Genomic DNA, 26019 nt, shown 5'->3' on the forward strand with positions numbered 1-26019 from the left:
CTGTCTGACGCTGCTGCTCTCTTCTGCCATGGCGAATTGAGTAAACTCTCATTACGCCTTCGTGTGGCACATTTAAGGGTGAGGAGAGGGGCTCATTTCATTGGTGTGATGTGTGTAAAACCCACTCCACGCCTTCTCTCCTCCCTCTTTCCGACTTGCACAGGTAGGAGGGACGGAGGTGGGAAAGAGGAGTAGCTGCGCCAGCATGCACGGTGTGCCAAACTTGTAAAATCCGCCTGGCCACACCCAGTTGGTGAAGCGCAGGTGCGCTGCGCCTCCGCCTCGCCCGGTCTTAGTGATCAGGATGTAAAAAGTACATTTTTGCAGTTAACTTTACAATGTTATCTTACAGAAATTTGCATTTCTGGCCAATCCAGGATGTTTCATTTCTGGTTACATTGCACTGAATTGTGGGAAACGTTGCACCCAACTTTTTTTGCCAAAGGACCCTCAGCAATTGGACACCTTGCTTGTGGCCTCTCTGAAGTGAAAGGTTGCGGTATTTGACCCACTGCCAATATCAGTCTTTTGTCACCCCTCTCACTGTCTTGAATGCTGGAATGCTGTCCTGGCCAAGCGCAACAGGCAGTTGGCTAAAATGGATGGGTCGTCAGCTGATTAGGCTCAACTGGACAGACCAAGGCTGACAGTCAGCCATCAGTCAATGCTGGGCTGTCAGAGAGTGTTTGTCGCCCTAGTTTTGCGGTGTGTCTCATACAGTTGGCACTAGTCGGCCTGAGGCCGCTGTTTTTTGGCCGACTCAGCCTATTCAATCAGCATCAGACCTGGCATAGCCCATCGGTGAATTAAAACACTCTGATTGGTAGTTCAGCTCTGTGTGGGAGGAGAGAAACAGAAGTGAAGAAAGCAAACAAACAACTAAAGTCAAAAGGGCGCAAGATTAAAACACTTGTAATATAAGGTAAGATTTTGCTTAGCCATTGAGCTCTTAGCAGAAACCGTTCGTAATTGTTTGTGTTATTGTTTGCTAGTGCATTTTAGATATCCGTTTCCACATCAGGTTGTGTTGTTAATGTGCTAATTGGCTAACTAGCATCTTGAATCCAGCCTGTCAGTTTTCCATTTTGAAAGACAAATACAGACTACTGCCACCAGTTTGGAGAGGTATTTCTTCTCATGCAAGTGCAGAATGTACGTGCCAGTAGGCCATTGTTTGTAGTCTTTGTGGTGTGCACAGGTGCAAGTTTTTGGCCGAGACACAGGTAATGTGAGGTGACGCAACAGTCTGCCTTTTTTGCCACAAGTTCTTTGATGTAATTTCGGTGTGTCTGGGCCTTAAAAGCTGGACCATTCTGTCTCTCTGGCTTTCGTCAGCTGACATCCACTATTTATCACTGTCTTCCACAGCCCAACATGCCACACATCCCTGTATTGCTTGCATCACTGACATTGCTGATCTACACACTGTTCATTTGTATTACCCTTAGTTTGATAAATTATGTTTGTTTACATAAATCTTGTATGGACTCTCTCCTGTCTCATTCCTTGCACCAGTTTGTGACAGTCTGAACACCTTCGTTGGGGCTGCACTATTAGAAACATTATAAAACACACAAGGCTTGCAGAGCTGGGTTGGTCTTCTTTTTTCATACAGATATAATGTTTGTGTTCTGATATTGTTGGCAAAATAATTAATAAGTTAGATAACCCCCTTTACTGAATACTGTTATATAACTGTTGGCCATGTGTCTGAGGTTTTTATGGCCATCTGGGGCAAGAGTTCTGCATCAGCATGTCTGTATTTTCTAGTGGATATCTTTGCTGGACGTATAGAAAAACTAATTTACCTGTCAGTATTAATTACAGTAGCTAACAGCAAAAACATGGCACTGAATGTGAGTATAGTTAGATTTTGGAAGTCTTGGGTTGATTTAATGGGTGTGGGTGTGCTTGGAGTTGGTTTTCTCTGGGTTCTGATGGATGTGGGTGTATTTGTATCTTGATGAGAAAAAGGTTTGGTTGGTTTGTTGAGTTCATGTGCACCTGGAGTGGATTTATGTTGTTATAAATATATCACACCAGACTTTGGGTGGGTGTGCTGTGTGGGTTGGATTGTGTTGTATAAGTGTAGGAGCGCTGTTGTGGGTTCAGGTGGACGTGATGTCACCTCAGATGAGTTTGAATTGAGAGTGGATGGATCTAGGCAGGTCTGAGGTTGATTCATGCAAATGGGGGAACAGGTGGACAGGATTAGAATGAATGGGTCAAACATTACGGCCCATGTCAAGGACACCTCTGTCTCTTTCTTTCTCCCTGTTTCACTTTATGCAGTAGGAGAGAGTTGGCACACAACACCTGCCACTGGGTATGTGTGTGTGTGTGCATGAGCATGCATGTATCTTGCTGGCTTACCCTTTTCGCAGTGCAGATATCGTCTCATCAGCTCGAGTCTCAGTATTACCTGGAAAGAGCACACACACTCCAAAAGACACAGAGTACAGAGAGTACTGTTAGCTCGACACATAATAGATGACCTTGGAGATTTCATTCAGCCAAAAGCACCAAGTGAAGAATTGTCTCTATCAACAACATCTTTCTCTCTCTCTCTCTCTCTCACACACACACACACACACACACACACACACACCCATGCACATGCAATGCCCTATCTCCTTCACTGCAGCATGACTGGGCACTATAGTAGTGGTAGTTAAAGAAAAACTGACAAAGCAGTCGTTGCTGTGTGGGTGTGTGTGTGTATGTGTGTGTGACTTGCAGCTGTACATTATGTATGTGTGGAGGCACAAACTTGAATGCACAGGTGAAAGTTGAGTATGCTGTGGGCTGGCTTGCTGACCTTCTCTGTGTGTGTGTGTTTGTGTCCGTGTGTGTGTGTGTCCTCTAGTCCGCCTCGTGAGAGCAAACTGAGTTGTATCTGCAGCATCAATCCATCATGCTTATTAGCATATGATTTGGCTTTGATTAGCATATCTATTAATATGGAAATGCAACATCACCAACACTGAGCCCAGACGGGTTGGTCCTGTACACACTCTCCCCTCTCTCTCACACACACACATATGCACAGACGGAGAGAAAAAGGAATGCTCAACTTAGTCTCTGGGGATTGTTCAGGAGTTTGGGGTTACGCTAAGCAGACATGATTGCGATGTAAATTTGTTACAGGGCTGAACGCTGAAGATGTTGTCTGTTAATGTGTTTGTTTATGTGCCCCTGCTTTCACATTGGCATCTGTTTGTGCATGTTGGAGTTGGCCTGGTGTGAATTTTTAAACCAGTTTGGTATTAAGGCAAACACCACACTGGACCAGTACATCGAATTTTATCTCAGCAGCCTTTCCCAAGTGTCACAAACTAGCATTTGACTTTCGTGTTGCATCGCGTACCATCGGAGCTCTCTGTCCACACTGAATCCATTCAATATGTTACGTCATGTAAACAAACCACATAGCCATCAGCACTGCACTCGTGATAAGACTGGAGACATAATCACATGAAAGATGGGGGTGTAGCCAAGTTCCTACATTTGTGCCATACTTTTTAAAACAGAAATACATGTTTTGTATTGTCACATTAACTGGAAATAACATACAATGAAGCCAAGAACAAGTAGCCTACCTTGTTATTGACGATGATCGTTCAGCTCACCAGAAACTCTCAGTTCCCCGACAGTCCTTTCAGCCAGCTGCCACTGTATTAAGGTTTTTGTTGTGAAATAAGGAGGTATGTATAGATAATTCCTCATTTAACTTCATGAACCAGTCATTCCTCATCCATTGCAGTGCTTTTAATGCATAGAAACATGGCGTCTGCTGAAAGTTTAGCTCAAAAAGGTGCTTGCAGCATGTTAGGATACCTCTTTAATTGCCTTCAAATTTAAAATGTCATCATATTGGTGCAGTTTTAATTTTCTTTATAAACTAACTCTGATGTCTGCTCTCGTCACCAAAAAAAACACATGAATGTTTTGGTAAACAAACAGCATGGCTGCTCTTCCTCCTCCCACAATATGATCTCCACGTTGCCGACATGAACCTTCACTCAGCAAGAAATTAGGCGGCTGTGGCTCAGTGGTAGAGCGGGTTGTCCACCCATCAGAAGATCAGCGGTTCAATCCCCGGCTTCTCCTGTCTGCATGCTGAAGTATCCTTGAGCAAGATACTGAACCCCAAATTGCTCCCAATGGCTGTTCCATCGATGTGTGAGTGACTTATAAAAAAACTGAGTAGCAGGTGACACCTTGTATGGTAGTCTCAGCCACCAGTGTATGAATGTGTGTGAATGGGTGAATGTGACTCATAGTGTAAAAAGCGCCTTGAGTGGTCGGATGACTAGAAAAGTGCTATACAAATGCAGGTCCATTTACCATTTACCATTTACACAGTCTGTCAGACACCCATGGCTCCATTAGTGCGTTTCTAAACATAGTATTGTTTATCATGTTGTCATGTTGCTTATTACTAATACTATACGAGTGATGCCGTCAGCACAGGTTACTGATGTAAGCTACTTTTTAATTTGCCACTAGGTGCCATAATGACAAAGGCTGGTTACACTGGTTTTCATAAAATCGAACTAGTTTATGCTCGTACACCGAAGTGGACAGGCATAACCGAGAATTGATCCAACTCTAGTGTGTGTATTTGTGTTTGTGTGTTTGCGTGCCTGTTCATAAGACCAAGTTCAGTGGCACACAATATCATCGAGACCATGCCCTTTAAGATCTCACTGAGAATGACACAGTCATTAACACATGCACTGTAGGTGTAATATTTGCTTTACACGTTTGCTGCTACTCTGTAGAGCCAAGTGTTGAACATTGTGCAGAGGTAATAATGAATAGACACAGACTTTCACTGAGAAATATCTTTCCCTCTGATGTTCATGTAGTGTGCATCTATGTAACACGTTACAGGATTTTACCAATTGATGTTTTATATTTGCATGTAACATCTGTTATTAATGTTGGTCTCAGCCATAATTCAAATTTGCAGTGCGTAGGATATAGGGGGATATATCATCAGAGATTGAATCTAAAATACATAATTATGTCAAAAATGTTTAAAAACAATTGTTTTTAAACATTTTTGAATAAACTCTGTGTCAATCCTGATATTCTAGTGTGTGCTGGAAGTTTTTGAACTTTTGACTGTGATTTGTGCTGCACCAGCTGGCACCCAGAGGAAGCACTGCACTGCTGTGCACAGGGATTTACTTTTTTTATATACATAATTATGTTTTCGTTAGTGTATAATAACCTGAAACTAAGAGCTGTAGTTTTTTTGTTACCTTAGAATGAGCCCTTCATATCTACACAGGGAGCATGTCCTTTTCCACACAGCCCGCCAGTTGCACCACCGTGTTTTGGAGAAACTAGAGTGTGTCTGTCCAAAACACGGGCATTTCACACAGGGCCTTTTACATTTGTTACCTGAAGGCCACCGTAGGTTTACTGTAGTGGTTGCCCGATGCCACTAAATCCTACACAGTGGTCCTTTAAGCCAAAGCACTCATGTCAAGTTTTTTTTTAGTATTTCTTTTAACGGTTACTATGAGTGTCACTCCACTCTGCATCAAACCTGAGCAAGCTTTACATGGACTTTTTCTGAGCTCACAAGCCCCTCAGCAGAGCCTGAGGTACACAACATGGACGAACATGAGCACATAAAAGAAAAAAAAATGAAACCACATCAAATGGCAGTGCTTTATAAGGCAGGGGAGGTGAAGTGAGTTAAATTGCAAGCAGCAGGTAGTTCGGGAACATTGAGAAGCAGTGTGAGTGTTGGAGTGAGCAGAATTAATGAGTGCCAGCCTGCTTCTGTGCCTACCTAAAGTACCGTGAAGCTCCATAATTGTCAAACACACCGACTGTTTTCCCATTTACATCGGAGATGTGCTCACAGCCACAGGGCAGAAAACACTTTGGCGCAACGACGTTATAGCTCATGTATGGGGTTTTTTCAGCATTTATAAAATATTGCAACATGCTGCTCCAAATAATTTGGATGGAACACTCATCTCCACATTTCTCAACTTTCTTCATGCCACTCTGATAAACTCGGCTTTGGCTAGCTCATATGACACATGGGATTAGTGTGTGTAATGGCAGCTAGTAGCAGTGATGGAACTGGCCTGGGCTACATTAGTAATACACTTTGACTTGATAAGTAAAATTATTCATCCGGTAATGGTGAACACAAAAAGATTTAATTTTTTATTCACAACTCAAAAACCTAACGAACTTAAGCGTTCTCTGCTCTGCTACCTTTATCGAAATCTCAACAAATTGCTCACTGAAACTCTAAATGGGGGAGAGATACACTTACACTGATCAGCAAAGCTTTGTTATAGGGCCTGACAAACTTTGCACTTCTCATTAAAAACAACCAACATATAATAACAGAGTGAGCTGTGGTACCTTAAACCAGGTGTTTATTCCTCAGCAGTCTCTGATTTTTAAAAAAAAAACAAAAAAAAAACGTCCACCACATTATTAAAATCCAGAGCTGTGACCAGACCACTCGATACATACAGCTCATTATGTACTCTGAGCTAGAAGGAATGTTTGCTTCTCACATTTATTTGGTTAGACTAAGGGTAAATACAAGACTGCGATCACCCGCTCCTGACATGCAATTAGAATTGTTGAGGATAAAAACACAATGAAAATAAAAGCTTATTTCCATTGTGGTCCTCATTAGAAAAGGGTGAGATGACAAAGCCACACACCCATTACTTTAGTGAGATGTGCACAAATCCTCATGATGTTGCTCATTCCTTTGGGCTGTGGTTGGTAACTGTTCTAAAAGATAATTTTGTATTGTAAGAAACTGTCACTTTATCCTGACAGTAGTGCATGAGACAGATAAACTGTGAGTCTGTAACACAGCTGTCAATCATGTCAGTAACTCCTCGTGAACTGCGGTCAAACTATGTGCCAACTAAAAATTAATGAAGATTTTGTTACTGTATTGCCTATTTCTTGCCTCAAATGTTTTCAGTAACATATTTTAGTGTACTGTTCAGCTGTAAAATGAGAAAGTTTGTGACACAGCCACCATGTTGAAAACAGTCAAACCAAAACCAAGCACTGGCCAGAACAATCTTTGTGATTTAAAGCTCAACTCAGACCAAAGATTCGCGATGAGACAAAACCACTGTAGAATGTTGCAGAGAAAAGTTTCAGCGTTGTAACTGGCCAGTCTGAGCTTGACTAAAGTCGGCTGATGGTGTCACCTGCAACTCAAATCCCTGGCTGCTGGTTTTGGAGCCTAAGGCACATCACCTTTTTTTACAGCACCAAGTGAAGGCCGCTGGTCAAGTCAAAATAACCGCAGACGGCGTGTTCACTTGTTGCTGCAGGTGCTCTGTCCCCACCAAGCCCTCTGTTTCCATCCTCACAGTGTGCCAGTGTTGACAAGGGCTGGCTGCTGCTGGGTGTATGTGCTCATGCCCCCTCACACACACACATTTTCAGTGACTGATTAATTGGTGCTGGTTATTAATATTATTGTAGTGTTTTTATTATGAGGCGGCACGGTGGTGTGGTGATTAGCAACTGTCGCCTCACAGCAAGAGGGTTCGATCCCAGGAGGAAGGGAGTGCGAAGCTTGCATGTTCTTCCCATGTCAGCGTGGCTTCCTCCCAAAGTCCAAAGACATGCAGGTTGGGGATAGGTTAATTGGCGAAAAAAATTGGCCGTAGGCGTGAATGTGGGCATGAATGGTTGTCTGTCTCTAGGTGTCAGCCCTGCGATAGTCAGGTCTAGTAGTATAGTCTAGCCCAGTGTCAGCTGGGATAGGCTCCAGCCCCCCCGCGACCCTCAACAGGATAAGCGGTTACGAAAATGGATGGATGGATGGATTTATTATGAATACAGTCCATCTGATGCTCATTTTGTTTCCGTTTTCTGCCATTTCATTACTCCTACAAATGCAACTGTAGCCAGTATCTCACTATCACTATCCTCATTCATATTTTAAGAAGTTACAAATTATATTCAGCCACAAAATAAGCCTGAAAAGCTGGAAATCAGAAAAGAAGTACAGAGAGTTGTGTATAAAGATGATACACCACCTTCTCTAGTTGCATTGGTGTGAACCAGTAGGTTTTTGATTGCAGAACAGCGCACTGCAAGTAGTTACCTGTTTCAACTCATCTTGTCGCGAATCTTAAGTCTGAACTGGGCATTAGAATTACAGAAATAGGCAATGCAGTAGTAGAGTCTTAATTCATAGTTGCTCAGCGCTGCCTAGTTTGACAGTTTGACCTCAGTTCACATGTAGTGATTGACAGGATTGACAGCTGCATCAAAGACTCCTCAGTCTTGGTGGATTCTTGTAAATGCCATCAGAAGCAGTCGGAGGAGGAAGAAGAACAAATTTTTTTCAAAGATTATCTGTCTCATTTACTATTGTCAGGATATAGTGACAGTTTTAGTGAATATGACAAAAACGTATTTTGATAAAGTTGCCAGCTGTAGCTTTAAGCTCTTAGTCATTCTGTTTCGAATTGTTTATCTTTGTCTGTGCATAGATGTTGCAGCAGTCATTCACAAATCCATTCTAAATTTACAGATTATTAAATGTAAAATATTGCAGTCAACAAAATGAGAGTTTAGTTTTCTATATTACTGAAAGTGTTGTGAAACTGAAAAGAACGAGAGAAAGAGAGCTTGGAGGAGTATGTGATTTGGATTTATTGAACTGTTAAATTAGCTGAGACTGAGCTGATCTTAAGTGCCGCCCAACTGTAAGTGGTGAAAGTGGCTCGGTGGTACAGTAGTTAGCACTGTCGCCTCACAGGGAGAGGGTTTTAATCTGCAAGCCATGGTCTCTGTGTGCAGTTTGCATGTTGTCCCCATGTCAGTGTAGGTTTTCTCTGTGTTCTCTGGCTTCCTGGCGCAGTCCAAAGAAATGCTGGTTAGTGTAATTGGTGATTCTGAAATTGCCTGCAGGTGTGAATGTGAGTGTGAATGGTTGTCTGTTTCTCTGTGTAAGACCTGTGATAGTCTGGCGACCTGTCCAGGGTGTACCCCGCCTCTCATCCAGTGTCAGCTGGGACAGGCTTCAATTTACATTAAGTGTGTAAATTACTTAAAACTTTAAATTCATACAGATAAAAATCAAATGCAGCCCTGTGCTGATGTATGAACAAAGTTGAGTTGAAATAATTTCATATCTTAAAAAAATAACTGAATCTGTATCAGATTTTACCCAAGAATGAAGTGAAATAAAACCAAAGTGAGGAAAGGAAGAACAATCCTGGCAAGTGAAAGGGAAGCTCATGTTAGAGTTATCTTATGTGTGGGAGTATGTGTGTGTTTGACAAAGACAGACAATGAGAGTGTGTGTTACACAAAGGGAGTCTCACTGGACCAGCTGTTGTAAGTGATGATTGTTATGCCGCTGGATTTTGAAAAGCTGCCAACAGGAACAAGTGAAGAAAGGCCACACAAACACACTTCTTGTGTGTGCTGGAGATCTTGTTATGGATGTGAACCTCTGAGGACTGAAATCTAACACCCGAACTTCTCCTGTCTTCTCTCATGTCCTCCCCTCTCCTGCCTTCTCTTGTTCTCTCGACCACCTGCTTCTCCTCCTCCTCTCCTCTCAGCTAAACGAAACAGCCAAGCAGTTGATGGAGATCGACAAGCCCACGCCGACTAACGCACCAGGTCCGAGCTCCGAGCCGGCTCCGTTGGGCTCCTGCTCTCCTGGCCCCTCCCCCAGCGCCTCGCCGTCCAATGGAAATGGCTCTGGTCATCGGAGAGGTGAAGGGAAGAAAAACGCCAAGAAGAGGCATTCGTTCTCTGCGCTGTCTGTCAGCCAGAGGGCCGCGCAACTCAACAACAGACACAGTATGGAGATCTCCCACCCGGTCCTCATCAGCTCCTCTGACCCCAGAGCTGCTGCACGCATCCAGGTACACACACAAATACAAACATACACACTGACATTAGTGTCATATTTTATAAGGTGATGTGAATGTTTTGTGCATAACATGCAAGCACTAGTACTTTATTTCTGTACTTATATGTAGAATGTGAATAAATGTACCTAAATACTTTCCTCTCCCTATAGTATTAGAATTAGCATGGGTTTGCATTAACCTTTTAATCAAGGGTCACCCACTTGTGCTATGTTGATTATGATGTATTTACATATTGCTTATTCAACTGGTCAACCTAGCATGCTAAATACTTCCCATTTGTGCTTGCAACTAAAATTTTAAATCGTTAGGCTGAAAAGTGAGAGGGTTGCAATATATAGTCTTTGGTTACATGTGACTACTGTTTCTTCTATATAGATTCATTATCCTTCATTTTAATCCATTATCCTAAACCTATTAGGGTTTGCAGGGGGACTGGAGCCTATCCAATCTGTCATTGGGCGAGAGGCAGGGTCCATCCTGGACAGCTCGCCAGACTATCACAGAGCTGACACATAGAGACAGATTACCATTCACACATAGGGCGATTTAAAGTCACCAGTTAACCTGCATGTCTTTGGACGGTGGGAGGAAGCCGGTGAACCTAGAGAAAATTCACAGAAGGGGTATGTGCACACAGATAGATAGATAGATAGATAGATAGATAGATAGATAGATAGATAGATAGATAGATAGATGCATACTAAATGTATTGTAGTTTTTGGGCACAAGGCAATGACAACACAGTGAATATTTAAATCAAATATAAAGTTTAAATCACAGAGCAGATACAGTGACAAAGTATTGATATTGATAGCACTAAAATAACACTCCCATAACACCCAGAGCCACCGTTATTAGATTTTTAAGGCAAATGTTAATATCAATATTTTTGGACCTGAAAAATGAATGTAAAGGTATCACTGTTACTAAGCAACCTAAAACATGTCTTTGACATTTTTTTTTACCTCAATTTCTTTTTACCCACCAGCCAACATAGAATATATATGCTGATAGACATATACAATAGCTGCAGTCAGCTAATATCTAAATATCTATATATGCAGTACACATGCACATACATTTCACTTTGGTCACTCCTCTCCACGAGAGATTTTATGAACTTATTCCCCAGTCACTGACTCTGGCAGTTACATGTGACTAACACCGTTCCTCTTTTTGATAGCTGGAGACTGGAGACACATTGCTTTTACATTTATTGCCTCTGGTTACATTCACAACTGGGTTAAATGTGTTTTTGAATAATGTCCAGGACACGTACTGAAAAGCTGTAAATGCTGCCGGCACATATTGTAAGTAATGTTTCATTTTAAATGGAAACCACTCCATTTGTATGTTCATATGTTTCCGTGTGTCTACAGGACACATCTCACCCGGGTCCCTCTCCCTCCTCGGCAGGGGTACTGGTGCCCCCCAAAGTGGCATCCATAACCTCTGAGCTGCTGGCCCATGCCAAGGTGCAGCTGCCACTCAACATGTGAGTACACCCCAGGGTGCTGTCAGCTCACCCACCTGCAACCAGGGTTTTTAAGTCCCTCCTTTCTTCCCTCCACCTGTTCTGCTCTCTAACAGAATGGATATGTGCCTGATATTCAAGCATGATTTCAGATCCCGCCTCCTGGCAGCAGTAAAAATATTCCCTCTTTTGTGCCCAGAGTTATTGGCCATGTTCCACCACCTCTGCAACCACATTTACTCCTCCACTGGTCAAGGATCAAATCCCCCTCAGAAAGGAAAAATACAGTCACACACCATTCCCTCAGTTGCATGATGCTTACATCAGTGTTTCATAACAAGGCTTTCAACAGCACAGCCATCACTTACTCTGTGCATTTTATTGTACAGCCTGTTATGTGCTTCCATAGAGATGAGCACTGGGAAACAAAGTTCATCACCTGAACAACAAACAGTAAGGTGCTTTATGCTGGTGTGATAACAAAGGCAGGACTGGATGTATAGTTTAGAATATATGCAGCTTTCATGCTAACAGGCATGTTTCAGCTTTTTAGGAATTTGGGGGGATTTCTGTATTATTTAATAGTGGACAGACCGTTGACAGGAAGTAAGATATGAGAATAGCAAACAAAAAACTAAACCCTCGAGGCTTTTCAGGAACTCTGGCAGGAAGTAGTTTTTTTTCTTTACTTATCAGTCCAAATTTTCCAAAACATTCAAACACCACATGCAAATATTACAAGAGATGGGTAGTAGAAGGAAGTTAGCACTGCCCTGGTTCCCTTTTCAAAAAGCCTGTGGGATTTTTCCATTGGATTCTGGATTATTGCTGATAATAAGCTCTGTGACAAACAAACATTAATGATACTTACACATTTGGTTCAGCAAGAAAATCTTCACAAACCACTGCCTCTATGATTTTTGAAACCTCACTTCAATCACCACAGGTAAAAAGCTAACATTAGGCTATAAACGAACTACACCATGGTCGCGTGACTTAATGTCACCACCACAACGAGGCAGTAAAATCACTTTCGGTGTGATGACGCTCTGTTGTCTCATGTAGCCACTTGTTAGCAACCATTTTTTAAGACACCCAAAGGCTGAAAAAAGAGAGGGGTATTTACTGGCACATTTTATGTCGTAGAACAAAACGTGAAAGTCTCTTGAGCTTGTGTTAACTAACCACAGACTTCATTTCAGGCATTTAACCAAAAACCCATTCAAAAAACCTATTGATTTTGAGACAAGGGAACTGGGAGTGCTGAAATGCTAACTCATTTGAGGACTCATTCCTACACCACTCTATATCACTCAGTGTGACAAAAAAATTAGGCTTAAGCCTCTTCACACATAGCTCCCAGTTAATTACTGGGAAACCTCTCAGGCACCACTAGTGGTTTTCAGTCTTCACACATGCACTACATGTAGCAACACATCCATCTTGGGGTAAGGGACAGTCTAGCAGATGGTGGGTGTGCAACACTCTTGGATGCCAACCACCATAAAACTCAACCAAAGATAAAGGAGACGATGGGTCAAGGTCGGATCTCCGTGTACACAGCAGGAGACATCTTCTTATTTACAAGATCTTGGTGGGCGTGGAGCTGTTTGTATCTGCAACTAATAGAACTTGTATCACTTGTTGGTCATCGAATCAAACGTTTAACTGCAAACAAGTCGCAGATTCAAATACATCATCAGCAGAGTCTTGTGACTGGTTTGCTTGCTCCACATCCAAGCATCTGGGAAGTTTTACTATTAACTTTAGTAACTTCACAGGTTGATGATTTCTTGAGTTGATTAAGAGTACAAAACCACCTGACACACACTAGCAAACACAATTAAATCCTTGTGGAACTGTAACCTCACTAGCTACCTCCAGATGGCTGGTGAGGTGCCAACGCTGAGCAAGACTGTTCTATAATTCACCTTGTAATTAATCTACCAGGTAACTGCCAGAAAGATACGGGTATCTTCAAGGTGAGTGTGTGTTGTTGGTGTTGTACTTCTATCTTTGTGTGGACCGATTTTGAGTTTTAGACCTTGAGAGGGAGGGCATTTTTAGATATTTTTGGAAAGTGAGGACATTGGTCAGTAAACACTTCTTTCAAGGTTAGAATCAGGTTTATGGTTTATGGCCAGTGAGGGTCCTCATAAGTATAGAAGTAGAAGTGTGTGTGTGGGTGTGGATGTGGATGTGTGTGCGTGTGTGTGTTGTTTACTATAAACTGGTGTCCTGCCTGCAGGATGTAAGTCAAATACAGCAACATTGTCAGCTTTAATAATATCACCTTCCAAGTAGCGCTAGGTATACACACACACACACACACACACACACACACACACACACTCACAGGCTCACACACACACACTTGTCCGGAGCAGGTTTGCTCTACTGATGAGGTCGGACGTTTCCATCTTGACCTGGCAACTATTCCTGTTGCCATGGGGAGATGGGAGACGGTCCCCACATCTGTTACCATGGCAACGGGGAGGCGGCGCATATAAGGCTTGTTTACTCTGTGGTCTTATCGTCTTCTGTCGGAGTCTGGCACAACATACTACAAATGTCTCCCAGCGACAGGGCCAGAAACATATTTATATGTTAACACAGATGCAACACACAATTCTAAATGCATAAACACAGTCACATATAGTAGGAGGCTAAGCACTACATTTATCAGCGTACCTGTTATTAGGCAGGTAAGCAAGCGCATATTGATTACCCATTCACAGGGCAGCATACCATGTGGGAGGGGAAAATCATTCAGTCAGCTTCTTGGTGGTCACATTACTACCTCAGTAAGAAACGACTTGAACTCTCGTAAAGAACTCAATAAATCAAAGGCTACACTGCATTATTGAAGCAGTCATACATTTTGGATTTGATGAGTCAGCCTCTGTTGATTCTGATCATCTTTTTTTGCAATAGTTCATTTCCTACAGTTCACAGTTTATTGCAGTGTATCCCCAAAGCCTTGGATTCTGGTCGGTCGAGATATGAAAATAAGTTTGTTCACTAGCAGGAACGTATCTAAGGATTGCAGCACAATAATATCCCCAAAGGTCTCATTCTGGTTCATAAATACCAGGCAATTACTGTAAAAGAGAATTTATTCTCAGATAACTTGCCCGGTAAATAAAAGGGAAAAATTGCTAAGTAGCTTTGCCTGAGAAACCTTATCTCAACTATATCTTGAAATTCTCTATTAACTGTTATCAGTAGTAAAACTCACTGTGCTTAAGTGCATTCAGTTATTCAGTTGAAGGTCTAGTGTGTAGGATTAGTGGCAGCCATTAGCAGAAATGGTACATAATATTAATAGCTATAATTTCATTAGTTTATAATCACCTTAAAATAGAGTTGTTGTGTTGTGGTTAGCATAGAATGAGCCGATACAGAGCAAGCAGCGTCAGCGGTGTTGTTCTACAGTAACCCTAAATCAAACCAAACACTGGCTATAGATAGGATCATTCGTGTTTTCGCGTCGGCCACTATAGTTCCCCTTCAAGCCTGGCATGCAGAAGAAGATTCAGTTCTGCAAACTAACTGCTAATGCCACTAAGGTTGCTTTCAGACCTAGAGTTTCCATACAGTTTGAAAACAAGGCGCGGCTCCAACTAGAAAACAATGTTTTGATGCATCGGATGTGCTGAATGTGCATATTAAGGCAGTACAGGAGGAGGCGCACATTAATAATCCTCCAGGACTGTAACATGCTCATGTTTAACCCAAACGATGCGTAATGTGACTGCAGTTGGTTCAGATTGAGGTTGGAACACGTTCTCACTACAAAACGAACTGCACCAGAGTTCGGTTTTAACCGGACCGAGACCACCTTTTCCAGAAGGTCTCAGTCAGGTTGTTTTAATGCGCACACAAGCGCGATTGCTGTGTTCAAACCTGCCCAAATGAAGGGGCAAACGAACTTCAGTTCGATTGAACCAAACCAAACAGGGCAGGTGTGAAAGCGCCCTAAATCCTGCACAGTGGACCTTTAAGTCATTAAGGTAAAACCAGGGCCAGTACCCTTAATGTGATACCAATACCAACACTTAATTTGATGAACTTTTTTTCTACTTCATTTGATACCCATTAGTAGCATTCAATTGTGTAACACGCAACTAAACATCACATGCATGTAGTCATACTTTGAAATGTTATGGTGACATCTTGACACACTGAACTGCCAACTCTATACGCTCAACTTCACCACACTGCAGGCTGTATGAGTTATAGTTGCGGGAGTAGTGGACCAATCACCCATTGCATTAAATGGAAGAATGGATTCTGTGATTGGCTGTGAGCGAGACCATACAAAAAGTTGTTGTTTTCTAGATCTGGATACAAAAAGCATTGAATGCAGGTATGTTTGACTGGAGAGGTTGTACCTTAAAGGCACAGTATTAAGTACCGATACCCAACCCTAGGTAAAACAATTTAGGGCCTTAAGAAGAATGGTTTATTGGTCTGCTGTTTCAGAAAACAGTCCTGATTTCTTGAAATAAGCTTATCTTAACTGGTGGTCTTAACTCAGTAAAAATTAAAAATAACATCAGATAAATTGACATTGTGCTGTTGCTTTAAATGGCATTAATTATATATGCCTAAGGATACCCATTACTAATATCTGACAAGTACGCATGTTTACAGTTGCCAGCTAGAGTTTATTTTCCACTCAGTGGAAATGGATTGTATATGGTGGGAGGATCAACCTCCACAGTTCCTCTCTTTGAGCTGACAAAGATCCTATTGTAGATCAAAATGTGGTTTGATGGTCTAATAAAGGAGTTGGTGGAGCATCAGCAGTGAGCACGCTGTTATCTTTTGTTCTCACTGCACTGTACATCTCAGTTAAACAACTAAAAATAAGATGTGTAAAATACACACTTCCTAAGAGTCATTTTTTAATTCATTTTGTTAAAAAATAAATGGTGGAAAAATCTTGAAATCCCATAAGATAATTTTAGTTTCTGACAACTAAAAAGGGAAAGCGTCATGAATATTCTTGAGTCATTTTCTTGATACCAGAGGAGTTATTTGCCCTCCGATTTAAGTGACACAGAACTGAAATTTGCCATTCTCTCCTCCCCTCTTAACGCACTGACAGAATTTTGTACTTGTTTTTTAAAGAATGGATCTGCTAATGTTTGTTCATTTGTTTATTCATTTATTTGTTTGCAGTTGTAATAGCTTTGCTTTTACTTTGCATAATACATATTAGGGGTGATCCACATGGGAGATAATTGGTATTTGGTAAACAGTTTCTCCAGATTTCCCGCTGACTTCTGATGATTTTATAATTTGACTCACTTCTACATTTTGTGTGTTGTCTTTGTTCCACAGATATCTGGCTCTTTACGCCTACAAGCCCCAGAAGGCTGACGAGCTGGAGCTTAGGAAAGGGGAGATGTATCGGGTGACAGAGAAGTGTCAGGACGGGTGGTTCAAAGGCACCTCGCTGAGAACTGCTGCCTCCGGTGTCTTCCCGGGAAACTACGTCACCCCCGTGTCCAGGTCAGTGAGCTCAAGCTTGGGCATGGGGAGGGTGGAGGTGTTTTGTGATGAGACAGCTTCCCAAGGAACTACATCATCCCAGCATCCAGATAACAGAGAGTCTTACTGACAGTGTGCAGTTATGCTACAGTATCTCACTTCATTTGTCAAACATGGTAAATAGATAACCTAACCATTTCCTACCTGCTGTAATTTACTGTAAATGTCATTATAACTACCTCATTCAGGTGAGTGGGCTGATTGGTTGTAGTCAGGAAACTTCTCTTTTTGCTCTGAATCCAGTAGTATTTTAAGCATTTGTGTCATTTTCACATGCCATTTTAAACAGATGCTATTTCAAACCTTTGCATTTCATTTGGTCACGTGGTCCCAGCAGTGTGCATAATACAATCAGACTCAGGCCCCTAATTTTGTCCTCACACAAAGGCAGTGGTAGCGCAATCGTTGTAATTTGCATTGTAATTTTTCGTGGTAATTTCCTGGCTCCGGCTGAACCCGAATGCAGATCAGGCTGAGCAGTGCAATTTTGCTACTTGCTATGGCATGTAATTGCACTTGTTGTTCCCTATATTGACACTGCCTCTTGTCGCAAAGGCACACCCCAAAAAAGCAATGGTTTTAGGATGGAGTTGGTGGAGTTGGAGGTGCAGTTAGCGGATACTGTATTCCTCATGCTGATAATGTATTCTTCCTGCTTCAGCCTCTGCTCCACACTGTGCACTGTCAGGATTCAGCTTTCACCTCTGGCCACCAAAAGCACCAAAATGATTTGGTCACATCAGCAAAAGCGTATCCTGAGAAGTACTTACCAGGAAGGGACCTTACATTGCTGTGGATATGGTACTTTTTCAGCAGGAAAGAAAACCATTTTAATCACATACAGAAGAATACAAAATCATGTGAAAATTTGTTTAAACAAGGGCTGCGTGGTGTGGTAAAAAATTGAATATCGCTTTTTTTGGGCATAATTTTATTTTCGACACAACTTACAGGTATACATCAACCAAAAACTGCTGGTAATGAGAGACAGAACAGAGCATAATGATGGGGGGGAAAAAAAAACTGACTGACCTTCTCTTAATAACATCATACCTCATATAATACAGCTCTACTGTTATGACAAAGACAATAACAGACACAACATATATGCTTGCACCTTTTGATCAATTTTGTAAGACTTTGTTAATTGAAATGAAAAGTTTATGTTGTTAATTATTGTAATGGGAAGATAGTTAATTAACAAAAAAGGGATTTATGGATAGGGGTGGGATTAAATAAGTATGTACTTCTTCCCACTCCTTTTCGGAAATGTAAACCGAATTGCAAAATTGTGTTGAGAATCTTTTGTTTGCTTTGTTTCTCATGACATTTCTGTTTACATGTTCGAAATAAATAATAATCTAATCTAATCTAATCTAATCATTCCTTAACCCTGACCTTCCCCATACCCATGGGTGACAGTATCACAATATTTCTTTCCAAAAACTTTGATATCAATAATGTGATGATATCGTCAGGTTGACATATGCTTACACAAAATTTACACAATAAAATTTTTATACCAACAAATTAGAATTAGTTCTTCCATGACTCAATGTGAACATTTGGGCCAAATTTGAAAAAATTCCCTTAAGGCGTTCTTTAGCTAGCACGTTCACCAGAATGGGACAGATTAGGTCACAGTGCCCTTGACCTTTGACCACCAAAATCGAATCAGTTAATATAACATCTTCGGCCACAGCTCGTGCAGGCACAGAGGCATTATGTTTTTAAGTTGTCTGTACCATTCTCGTGAACGAGAAGAACACCTAGGAGGGATTTGGCACAAATGTTCACTTTGACTTGAAGTTATTAGATTTTGCTGGTCAAAGGTCAAGGTCACTGTGACCTCGTCTGTCCCATTCTCGTGAACGCAATAGCTCAAGAACGCCTTGAGGGATTTTTTTTTTTTTTTTCAAATTTGGCCCTAATGTCCACTTTGTGTCATGAATGCACTACTTTTAATTTGGTGGCCAAATGTCAAGGTCACTATGACCTCATAAAACATGTTTTTGGCCATTAGTCAAGTACTCTTATGCTAATTAATAAAAATTTCACACAAATGTCTAACAAGATAAAATGATGAAGTGATGACATTTTCTTAAAAAAAAGGTTAAAGGTCAACATCACTGTGACATCATGATATTCTGCAAAACCATTTGTCTGGCCATGACTAAATGCCATAACTGAGGAACAGATGGGGAGACATTTGGTCAGATACTGAATTGGTGACACTAATCTTGGGTGTCCACCCTTCACTGATTTGACTGATAGAAATTAGAACCAGGAAATTAATTCCATAACCTATTTACAATTTACGTTAAATACATTGTAACATACAAAACAGCAGTCAGTTGATACCAGCTCTGTCCTTCTAATGTTGGGCTACCACATACTCAGTGTAGATCATTATCATCATCATAACTGTCATCATCACCGTTACTTTTGGCATCCTAAACATTCTTATTCATAGCTGTTAAAACCAAATAAAACTGCAAAACGAGTATGCTGAAATCATATTTGCCAATTTAATTACCCTCATTATTCCTGTATGCGTGGAAAACATTTGCAGTGGCTGTTCATCTAATCTGTATTCTGCTCCATGGTGCAGTCAAAGAATAAGAAAGAGAGGGGGGAAGAAAATGAAAGCAAGGGAGAATTAGAATAATAGAAAAAGAAGGAAAATAGAAAGGCGAAAATGAGGGAGGAAAAGATAATGAGAAGATGAAAAGAATGATATGGTACTGTAGGGGAAAACAGAAAGGATGAAAGGAGGGAGAAGGTGAAAGACTGAATGGGGCTGGAGAGAGGACGAGGTGAGGAAGGTAGATGGAGGGAGGGAGAGAAATTGAAATAGAAGGTGGTTGAAAGAGAAGGCAACAGAGTGAGGAGGAGAAAGAGAAAGAAAGTGAAAATAATACAAAGAGATGAAACGGCTGCAAAAACAGCAGGTGTCCCTTCTCCACTGGATATGAATGGCTGCTTCACATTCTGCAGTTATGCAATCTGAGAGAAAAGGAGAGAGGGGGAGATAGAGAGAGGCAGGACAGGCGAGTAATCAAATGAGAGGCAATTTGTTATTTTTACGCAAGCATACTCTCTCCTTCTCCCTCCTTCCCTTCCTCCCTCCTTACCTCTCCCCTCTCCTTTGTCTGCAGTGCAGCTCAGAAATTTCTCAATATGATAATGAGAGGCTGCCAAAGATGCCCGCACACGCACACACACACACACGCGTGTGTGCGCGTACATTGTAGAGTTAGACCAATACAGGCTGCCAAATAGGCCTGTCATTCTTTCTGAAATGCAGTTTAAGTATTTGCATATTAGTCTTGGAATTTATTATCATGACTGATACAAATATACAGTCTTTGATTTGATCAGATTCCATATGAGAATTCATAAATGCATTTGGATTATTGTCATCCTGGATTCATTTGAGATGTTTAACATGTCATAATGGCATACATGCTGCTTCATGAGGATTTCCCACTCTGGTAAGAATGCAGCTTTCAGTGTAAAGGATTGTCTTTTGTTTAAAGTCATAAAAATGACTGATAGCTGCCAAAAATATCTGTATGGGCACATTTACAAGCCAACACACAGAACAACAGTACATGTACACATGTACAGTACATGTGCTGTCCAGAGAACCTCAGTTCAAAAAATCTGTGAATAACATCACTGTTTCTATTGATACATACACACACATATGCAGTACACATGCACACACAAAAAGCCATAACTCAGTGTATGTGTGTGACGGGAAGTCGATGGGCGGCCATAAGCGTGTGAATACCGCCGAGTCAATAATGGTCAGCTCACTGTTCTGCCATTCAGCACTCTGCAGACAGAAACTTGAGCAGCCTGCAGCTCCATATATGTTACAGTGGGACATTAAGTCGTGCTGATCCACCGGTCAGATGATAGCAATGAAATCACTCACTTTGACAGAGGATAATAGTGCTGTTTGTACCTCCTGCTCTGCTATTATGGACACACTATTGGCTATTAACATTTTGTAATAAACAAGAGTCTGCAGTCATGCTAGCGGCTCTGTGAAGCTAGACTCAGGCACAGCTTGGCTTTAAGATGAATGCTTACATCTGCATGCTAACATTACAAACCAGTATAATGGTTACCATGCTCAAAAGCATAACCTGGCTTATTAGCATGCTAATATTAGCTAATTAGCACTTGGGATGTTCCTAACATGTAATTTCCCTGACGTTTGTATGGACGTTTGAACATAGACTAGTTGACTTGTCTAAAAGTAGAATGCACAATTTAATCTATAAGGTTGAAAAAAAAAAAAAAACGTGTTTAATGAGAGACATTTGAAATTGCTAATCACATTTTTCAATAACCAATTGTATTTTAAATGCTGCTGAAATGTGTGAGACTTTGCACAGTGCATTATGAAATTGCACATCATCCTACAAAACATGACAACAACTCACTAAGTAGAAGACAACAAATAACAATCAACAAAAACAACATTCTTCAAGAAAAAAATATTTAGAAATGGCATTTTCATTAGGTGAACGCAAACACATAAGAAACAGCCTATCATACAGTAAAAAATTGGGAAAAAAATCAGTCATCAGAATATGTATTAACATGTCATTTAAATGTTCCTTCATTAATAAAATAATAATTTTCATAATATGTTTGGTGCCAACTAGCGAGGGTAACAACTTAATCGACTAGTTCACTAATTGCACACATCCCTAATTAGCACTAAGCACAAAGTGAAGCTGAAGCTGAGGCTGAGGAATGTCATGATAATGATAGTAATAAACTTTACTTATATAGCACCTTTTGTACAAGAAATGCAGCAAAATGTGCTTTACAGTAAGAGCAGTATAAGCACTGAGTGCTTCACATAAAAATGGAATGAACATGAAACAAAATTGATTCATAAAATCATAGAATTGTAATACTGTAAATCACAAAGTCAAGATTTTAAAACAGACGCAGCACCGTGAGGCGTAAATAGAAAGTAAAAGCATAAAAAGAAAGAGTTTAAGACCTGTATTAGGAAGTCAGAGCTTGTTAAAGGCTAAAGTGAACAGATGCTTTTTTAGCTTTTCTTTTATTCAGTGAGCTGGCTTCCCTGGTATCTATAGGTAGTGTGTTCCATAGTTTTGGGGTATAACTGACAAAGGCTGCATCCCCATTTTTCTTCTGGCCTGATGTGCTCTCCCCTCTTGGTTCTGGTTAATAGCAGAGCTGCAGAATTTTGAATGAGCTGAAGGCTCCCGGTGGTGTTTTTTAGGAGGCCAGTAAAAAGTGTGTTACAGCAGTCAAGTCGTCTTGAAATTCAAAGGAATGAATCAATTTCACAGCATCTTTTTCATTTAGAAATGGTCGTACCTTAGCTATGTTTCTGAGGTGGAAACATGATGTTTTTGTCACCTTGTTAATGTGGGACTTAAAGCTGAGATCTGAATCTAGGATCATGCCAAGACTTGTAACTTCAGATTTAATCCAGAGACTTAAATTCCCCAAACTAGTAAGCAGCATTTCTCTTTTTGTTTTACAGCCGACAAGCACGGTTTCAGTTTTGTCTTCATTTAACTTTAATAAATTATTGCTCATCCATTTATTTATTGTCAAAAGACAGGTGTTAATGGAGTTCATGGCTGCAGCAGTTTGGTTCAGCAGAGATGTACAGTCGTGTGTCACCTGCATAACTATGGAATCGAACATTGTGTTCTCTAATGATGTTACCACGTCATTTAGTAATAGTTAGTTTACTTGTACATTAAAGTTTTGGAGAAATTCTACATTTAAACCTATAATGGTGCTAGATGAAATTTCAGAGGTTCAACAAAGTTATTACAGTGTATCCTGATGGCCACATTCTTTGTCTGCACCAGATTTTATGGCAATCCATGTAATGGTTTTTGAGATATTTCACTCATGAATGACAGTGGCAGACAGATATAGCCATCCATAGAGCCACTCCAGTATTGATTAGTATCACAGAAAAACCCCTGTTTCTAAAGCAATACAGTGTATGTACAATGTACAATGTATGACTAGCACTGACAGTATCTCTAACCCTCTCTCCTCTGCAGGGCTCCGTTTGGAGCTGGTGCTTCTCGAAGCTCATGTTTGTCCAGTCCAGTGGGTGGAGGAGGAGGAGGAGGAAGTGGTTGTAGTAAAATATCCGACCCATCATCCCCAGGGTCCCCAGGGCCCTCTTCGTCCCGTCCCTCCACCCCGCTGGTAAACTCAACCAACTCTGTTAACCCCGCCAGTCCAGCCTCCTCTCCGCAAACTGCCGCTGCCCAGCTAAAGAACTGCCTGCGCTCCAGTCAGCACACGGTTAACCAGGCACGCACCTCAATGCAGCTGGGTAAGCAGAAACATACACACACACACACACACATAATGCTCGAAATGCACATAATGGGTTTGAATCATTAAGCACTGGATTCATCAAACATTCAGAAGCATCTGTTTTCAGTTTTGATCCCAATCACGTCACTGATTATCATGAATTAACATAATGGCACACCCCCACCATACCAAAGTAAATAAACGATTTATAATCTTCTTGTCCAAAGTGGCACTCAAGATAGAAATAATTGAGAACTTAGTGATTTTCAACACTTGTAAGAAACTAACAGCCTGCTAGTCTGCAACAGTATCAGCCACATTAAAGCCTCCCAGAATGACACCATGTGAAAGAAGAGGTGAATCTTGTTCCATCCCTCTCGAGAAATGTTAAGCAAGTGAAAAGAGAGAATTTAATCACATGGAGATGTGTCTATCTCTGGTATTTTTCCAACGTCATGCTCTGCAACATCACGCTGTGCGGTGGGACTGCTCAGCAGCCTTCAGGCTTACAGGAGCAGAGTACAGATCATTTTGGTCCTCGCAGCATTTTATCCCCTTGGTCTCTGATTACAGAATAATAGAATATTGATCAGTCATTAATTCAAGCAGCCTCTGCACCATGTAAAAATTTGCAAGCATATGCTCACGGCAGCCTCTTTAACCTCCAGTTTCATCAATTATGTTAGTCATGTGTAAAGAAAAAAAAACATCGGAGCTGCAAGAAGTTGGGTGAATGCCCAAATGAATGAGTAGGATGAGATCCAGTTAGTGGCATTCAAATACAACTTGTGGCCAAAAGTTTGTGGAGATTTGAGCATTAAAATCATTCCAGAGTGTTGAGCATCTCATTCCAAAACCAAAACCAGACCAAAAGCATGCAAGTAAGGTCAACGTTCTCACTCCCAACTCGTCAAATATCAACTTGGTCAGTGGTCCTACACATCGAACTATGTTGCTCTTGGCACCCCTATCAGTTTTGAATGCTCAGGGACGACAATTTAGCTTCCACTATTCACATGCACACAGTCTCTTTTCAAAATAAATTCCTCTACAGGTTTACTTTGTTTTTAGGTTTTTCGTTAGGTGTAGACAACAGAAGTGCTTGGTTAGGATTAGAGAAAAGATCCTGGTTTGGGTTTAAAAAATATATTCTTGTTGTAACGTGACATATCTCACATGATATGTGTCACATATGGGAAATGGTGTCTCTTTTTGTTGTTACGCTGATGATACACCGATGTACCTGCCCATTAGAGCCACAGACCCTGGAATGATGTGTTCACTTAATAGCTTCCTTACGGGAACCATGGATGTCAAAAACATTTCTTCAGCTGAACTCAAAACAGAGGAGGTCATGTAATGGGGAGCTTGTTGTCATCGAGCCCCAGCAGGTTACACAGCAAATTCTGCCTTTGACTCGTCCCCTATTGGATAATATCAAACCTGTTGAAATCTTGGAGTCTAGTTTAACAGTACTTAAAGTTTGGAGCAGCCTGTCACAAAGCTTGTACTTTTAAAGTCACAGAGACAGTTTTACACGCCTTCATCTCTTCATGCCTGGATTACTGCAAGTTAAAAACCTAATGTACAAAATTCAGCTGCCAGGCTTTTAACCAGAACCAAGAGACATTGTCACATCACTCTAGTTTCAGCCTCTTTATACTGGTTCCTATTATGTTTTAGAATAGATTTTAAGATTTTTACTGATTATTTTTAAGGCTCTTCATGGTCTCTCTTCCAGTTATATCTCCGACCTCTTAGTGCCATACACGGCAGGATGTACTTCGCGGTCCTCGGGCAGAAGTCTTTGTCTGTTCTAGAGGCCTGACTAAAAACTAAAGGGGGCAGAGCGTTTGTTGTCAGGGCCTAGTGTCTCTGGAACAATCTGCATGAGGAAATCAGGTCTGCTGAATCAGTGATCTCAAGTCCCTTCTTAAAACATACTTTTATATCGGAGAGCCTTTCCTGATTTTACTTGAGTTTTAAGTTCATTTAGACTGATTTATTTATTATTTCCTACACTAAAGTGTTTTTATCAGTTCTTTTAAAGTTGTTGTTTTCATGTTTTGTCTGTTTTAATTATTGACATGTAAAACACTTCATAACTCTGTTTTGAAAACAAAACATTGACTCTTGGTTTTATGCTGGGCACAATCAGCAGCCTCCTGGGTGTTTTACCAACCCCTTCACCTTGACCTCCTTGCTATACAGACTTTCTTGCTCTTTATACGACATAATTTGCCCTGAGCATCTATAATGACGCGGCCAGTGCATCTCATACAGCCGCTAAGGGTGTGCCAGTGTGTCAGAATCAGACACTGAGATCAACAGACCGAGCGTCAGTATTTGATGAGTTGGGAGTAGGGCTGCAACAATTAGTCGACTAATCGATGACTAATCGACTATTAGAATAATTGGTGATTATTTCAGTAGTCGACTAATTGGTTTGAGTCATTTCAATAGAAAAGTACTATAAAAGTACCCCAAAACACTCTTATTGCAGCTTTTTCCGTTTGGATATTGGCAGCTTTACGCACTCTCCCATGATGGTGAACTAAAACCCTTTGGCATGAGTACGAAACAAGACATTAGATGACATAATTTTGGGGTTTGGGAGAGACGGACCGACATTATTCAACATTTTAACCCATTTTTCAATAAAATGATTAGTCGACTAATCGAAGAATTAATCGACAGATTAGTCGACAAAGAAAATAACCATTAGTT

At 41.0% G+C, this 26019-nt stretch overlaps 1 protein-coding gene across 2 annotated transcripts in view; it reads left to right on the forward strand.

The window, feature by feature from the left end:
* LOC125899452 (E3 ubiquitin-protein ligase SH3RF3-like) overlaps window positions 1-26019 on the forward strand; it is a 151447-nt gene that overhangs the window by 105753 nt on the left and 19675 nt on the right. For both annotated transcript variants that reach the window (XM_049593811.1, XM_049593810.1), the window contains exons 4-7: window positions 9597-9905; window positions 11294-11409; window positions 16738-16908; window positions 23028-23308. In XM_049593811.1, coding sequence (XP_049449768.1) covers window positions 9597-9905; window positions 11294-11409; window positions 16738-16908; window positions 23028-23308 — 877 coding nt within the window. The remainder of the gene's footprint in view (window positions 1-9596; window positions 9906-11293; window positions 11410-16737; window positions 16909-23027; window positions 23309-26019) is intronic.

Source organism: Epinephelus fuscoguttatus, linkage group LG13 (assembly GCF_011397635.1).
Source record: "Epinephelus fuscoguttatus linkage group LG13, E.fuscoguttatus.final_Chr_v1".
In the NCBI taxonomy this organism is placed as follows: domain Eukaryota; kingdom Metazoa; phylum Chordata; class Actinopteri; order Perciformes; family Serranidae; genus Epinephelus; species Epinephelus fuscoguttatus.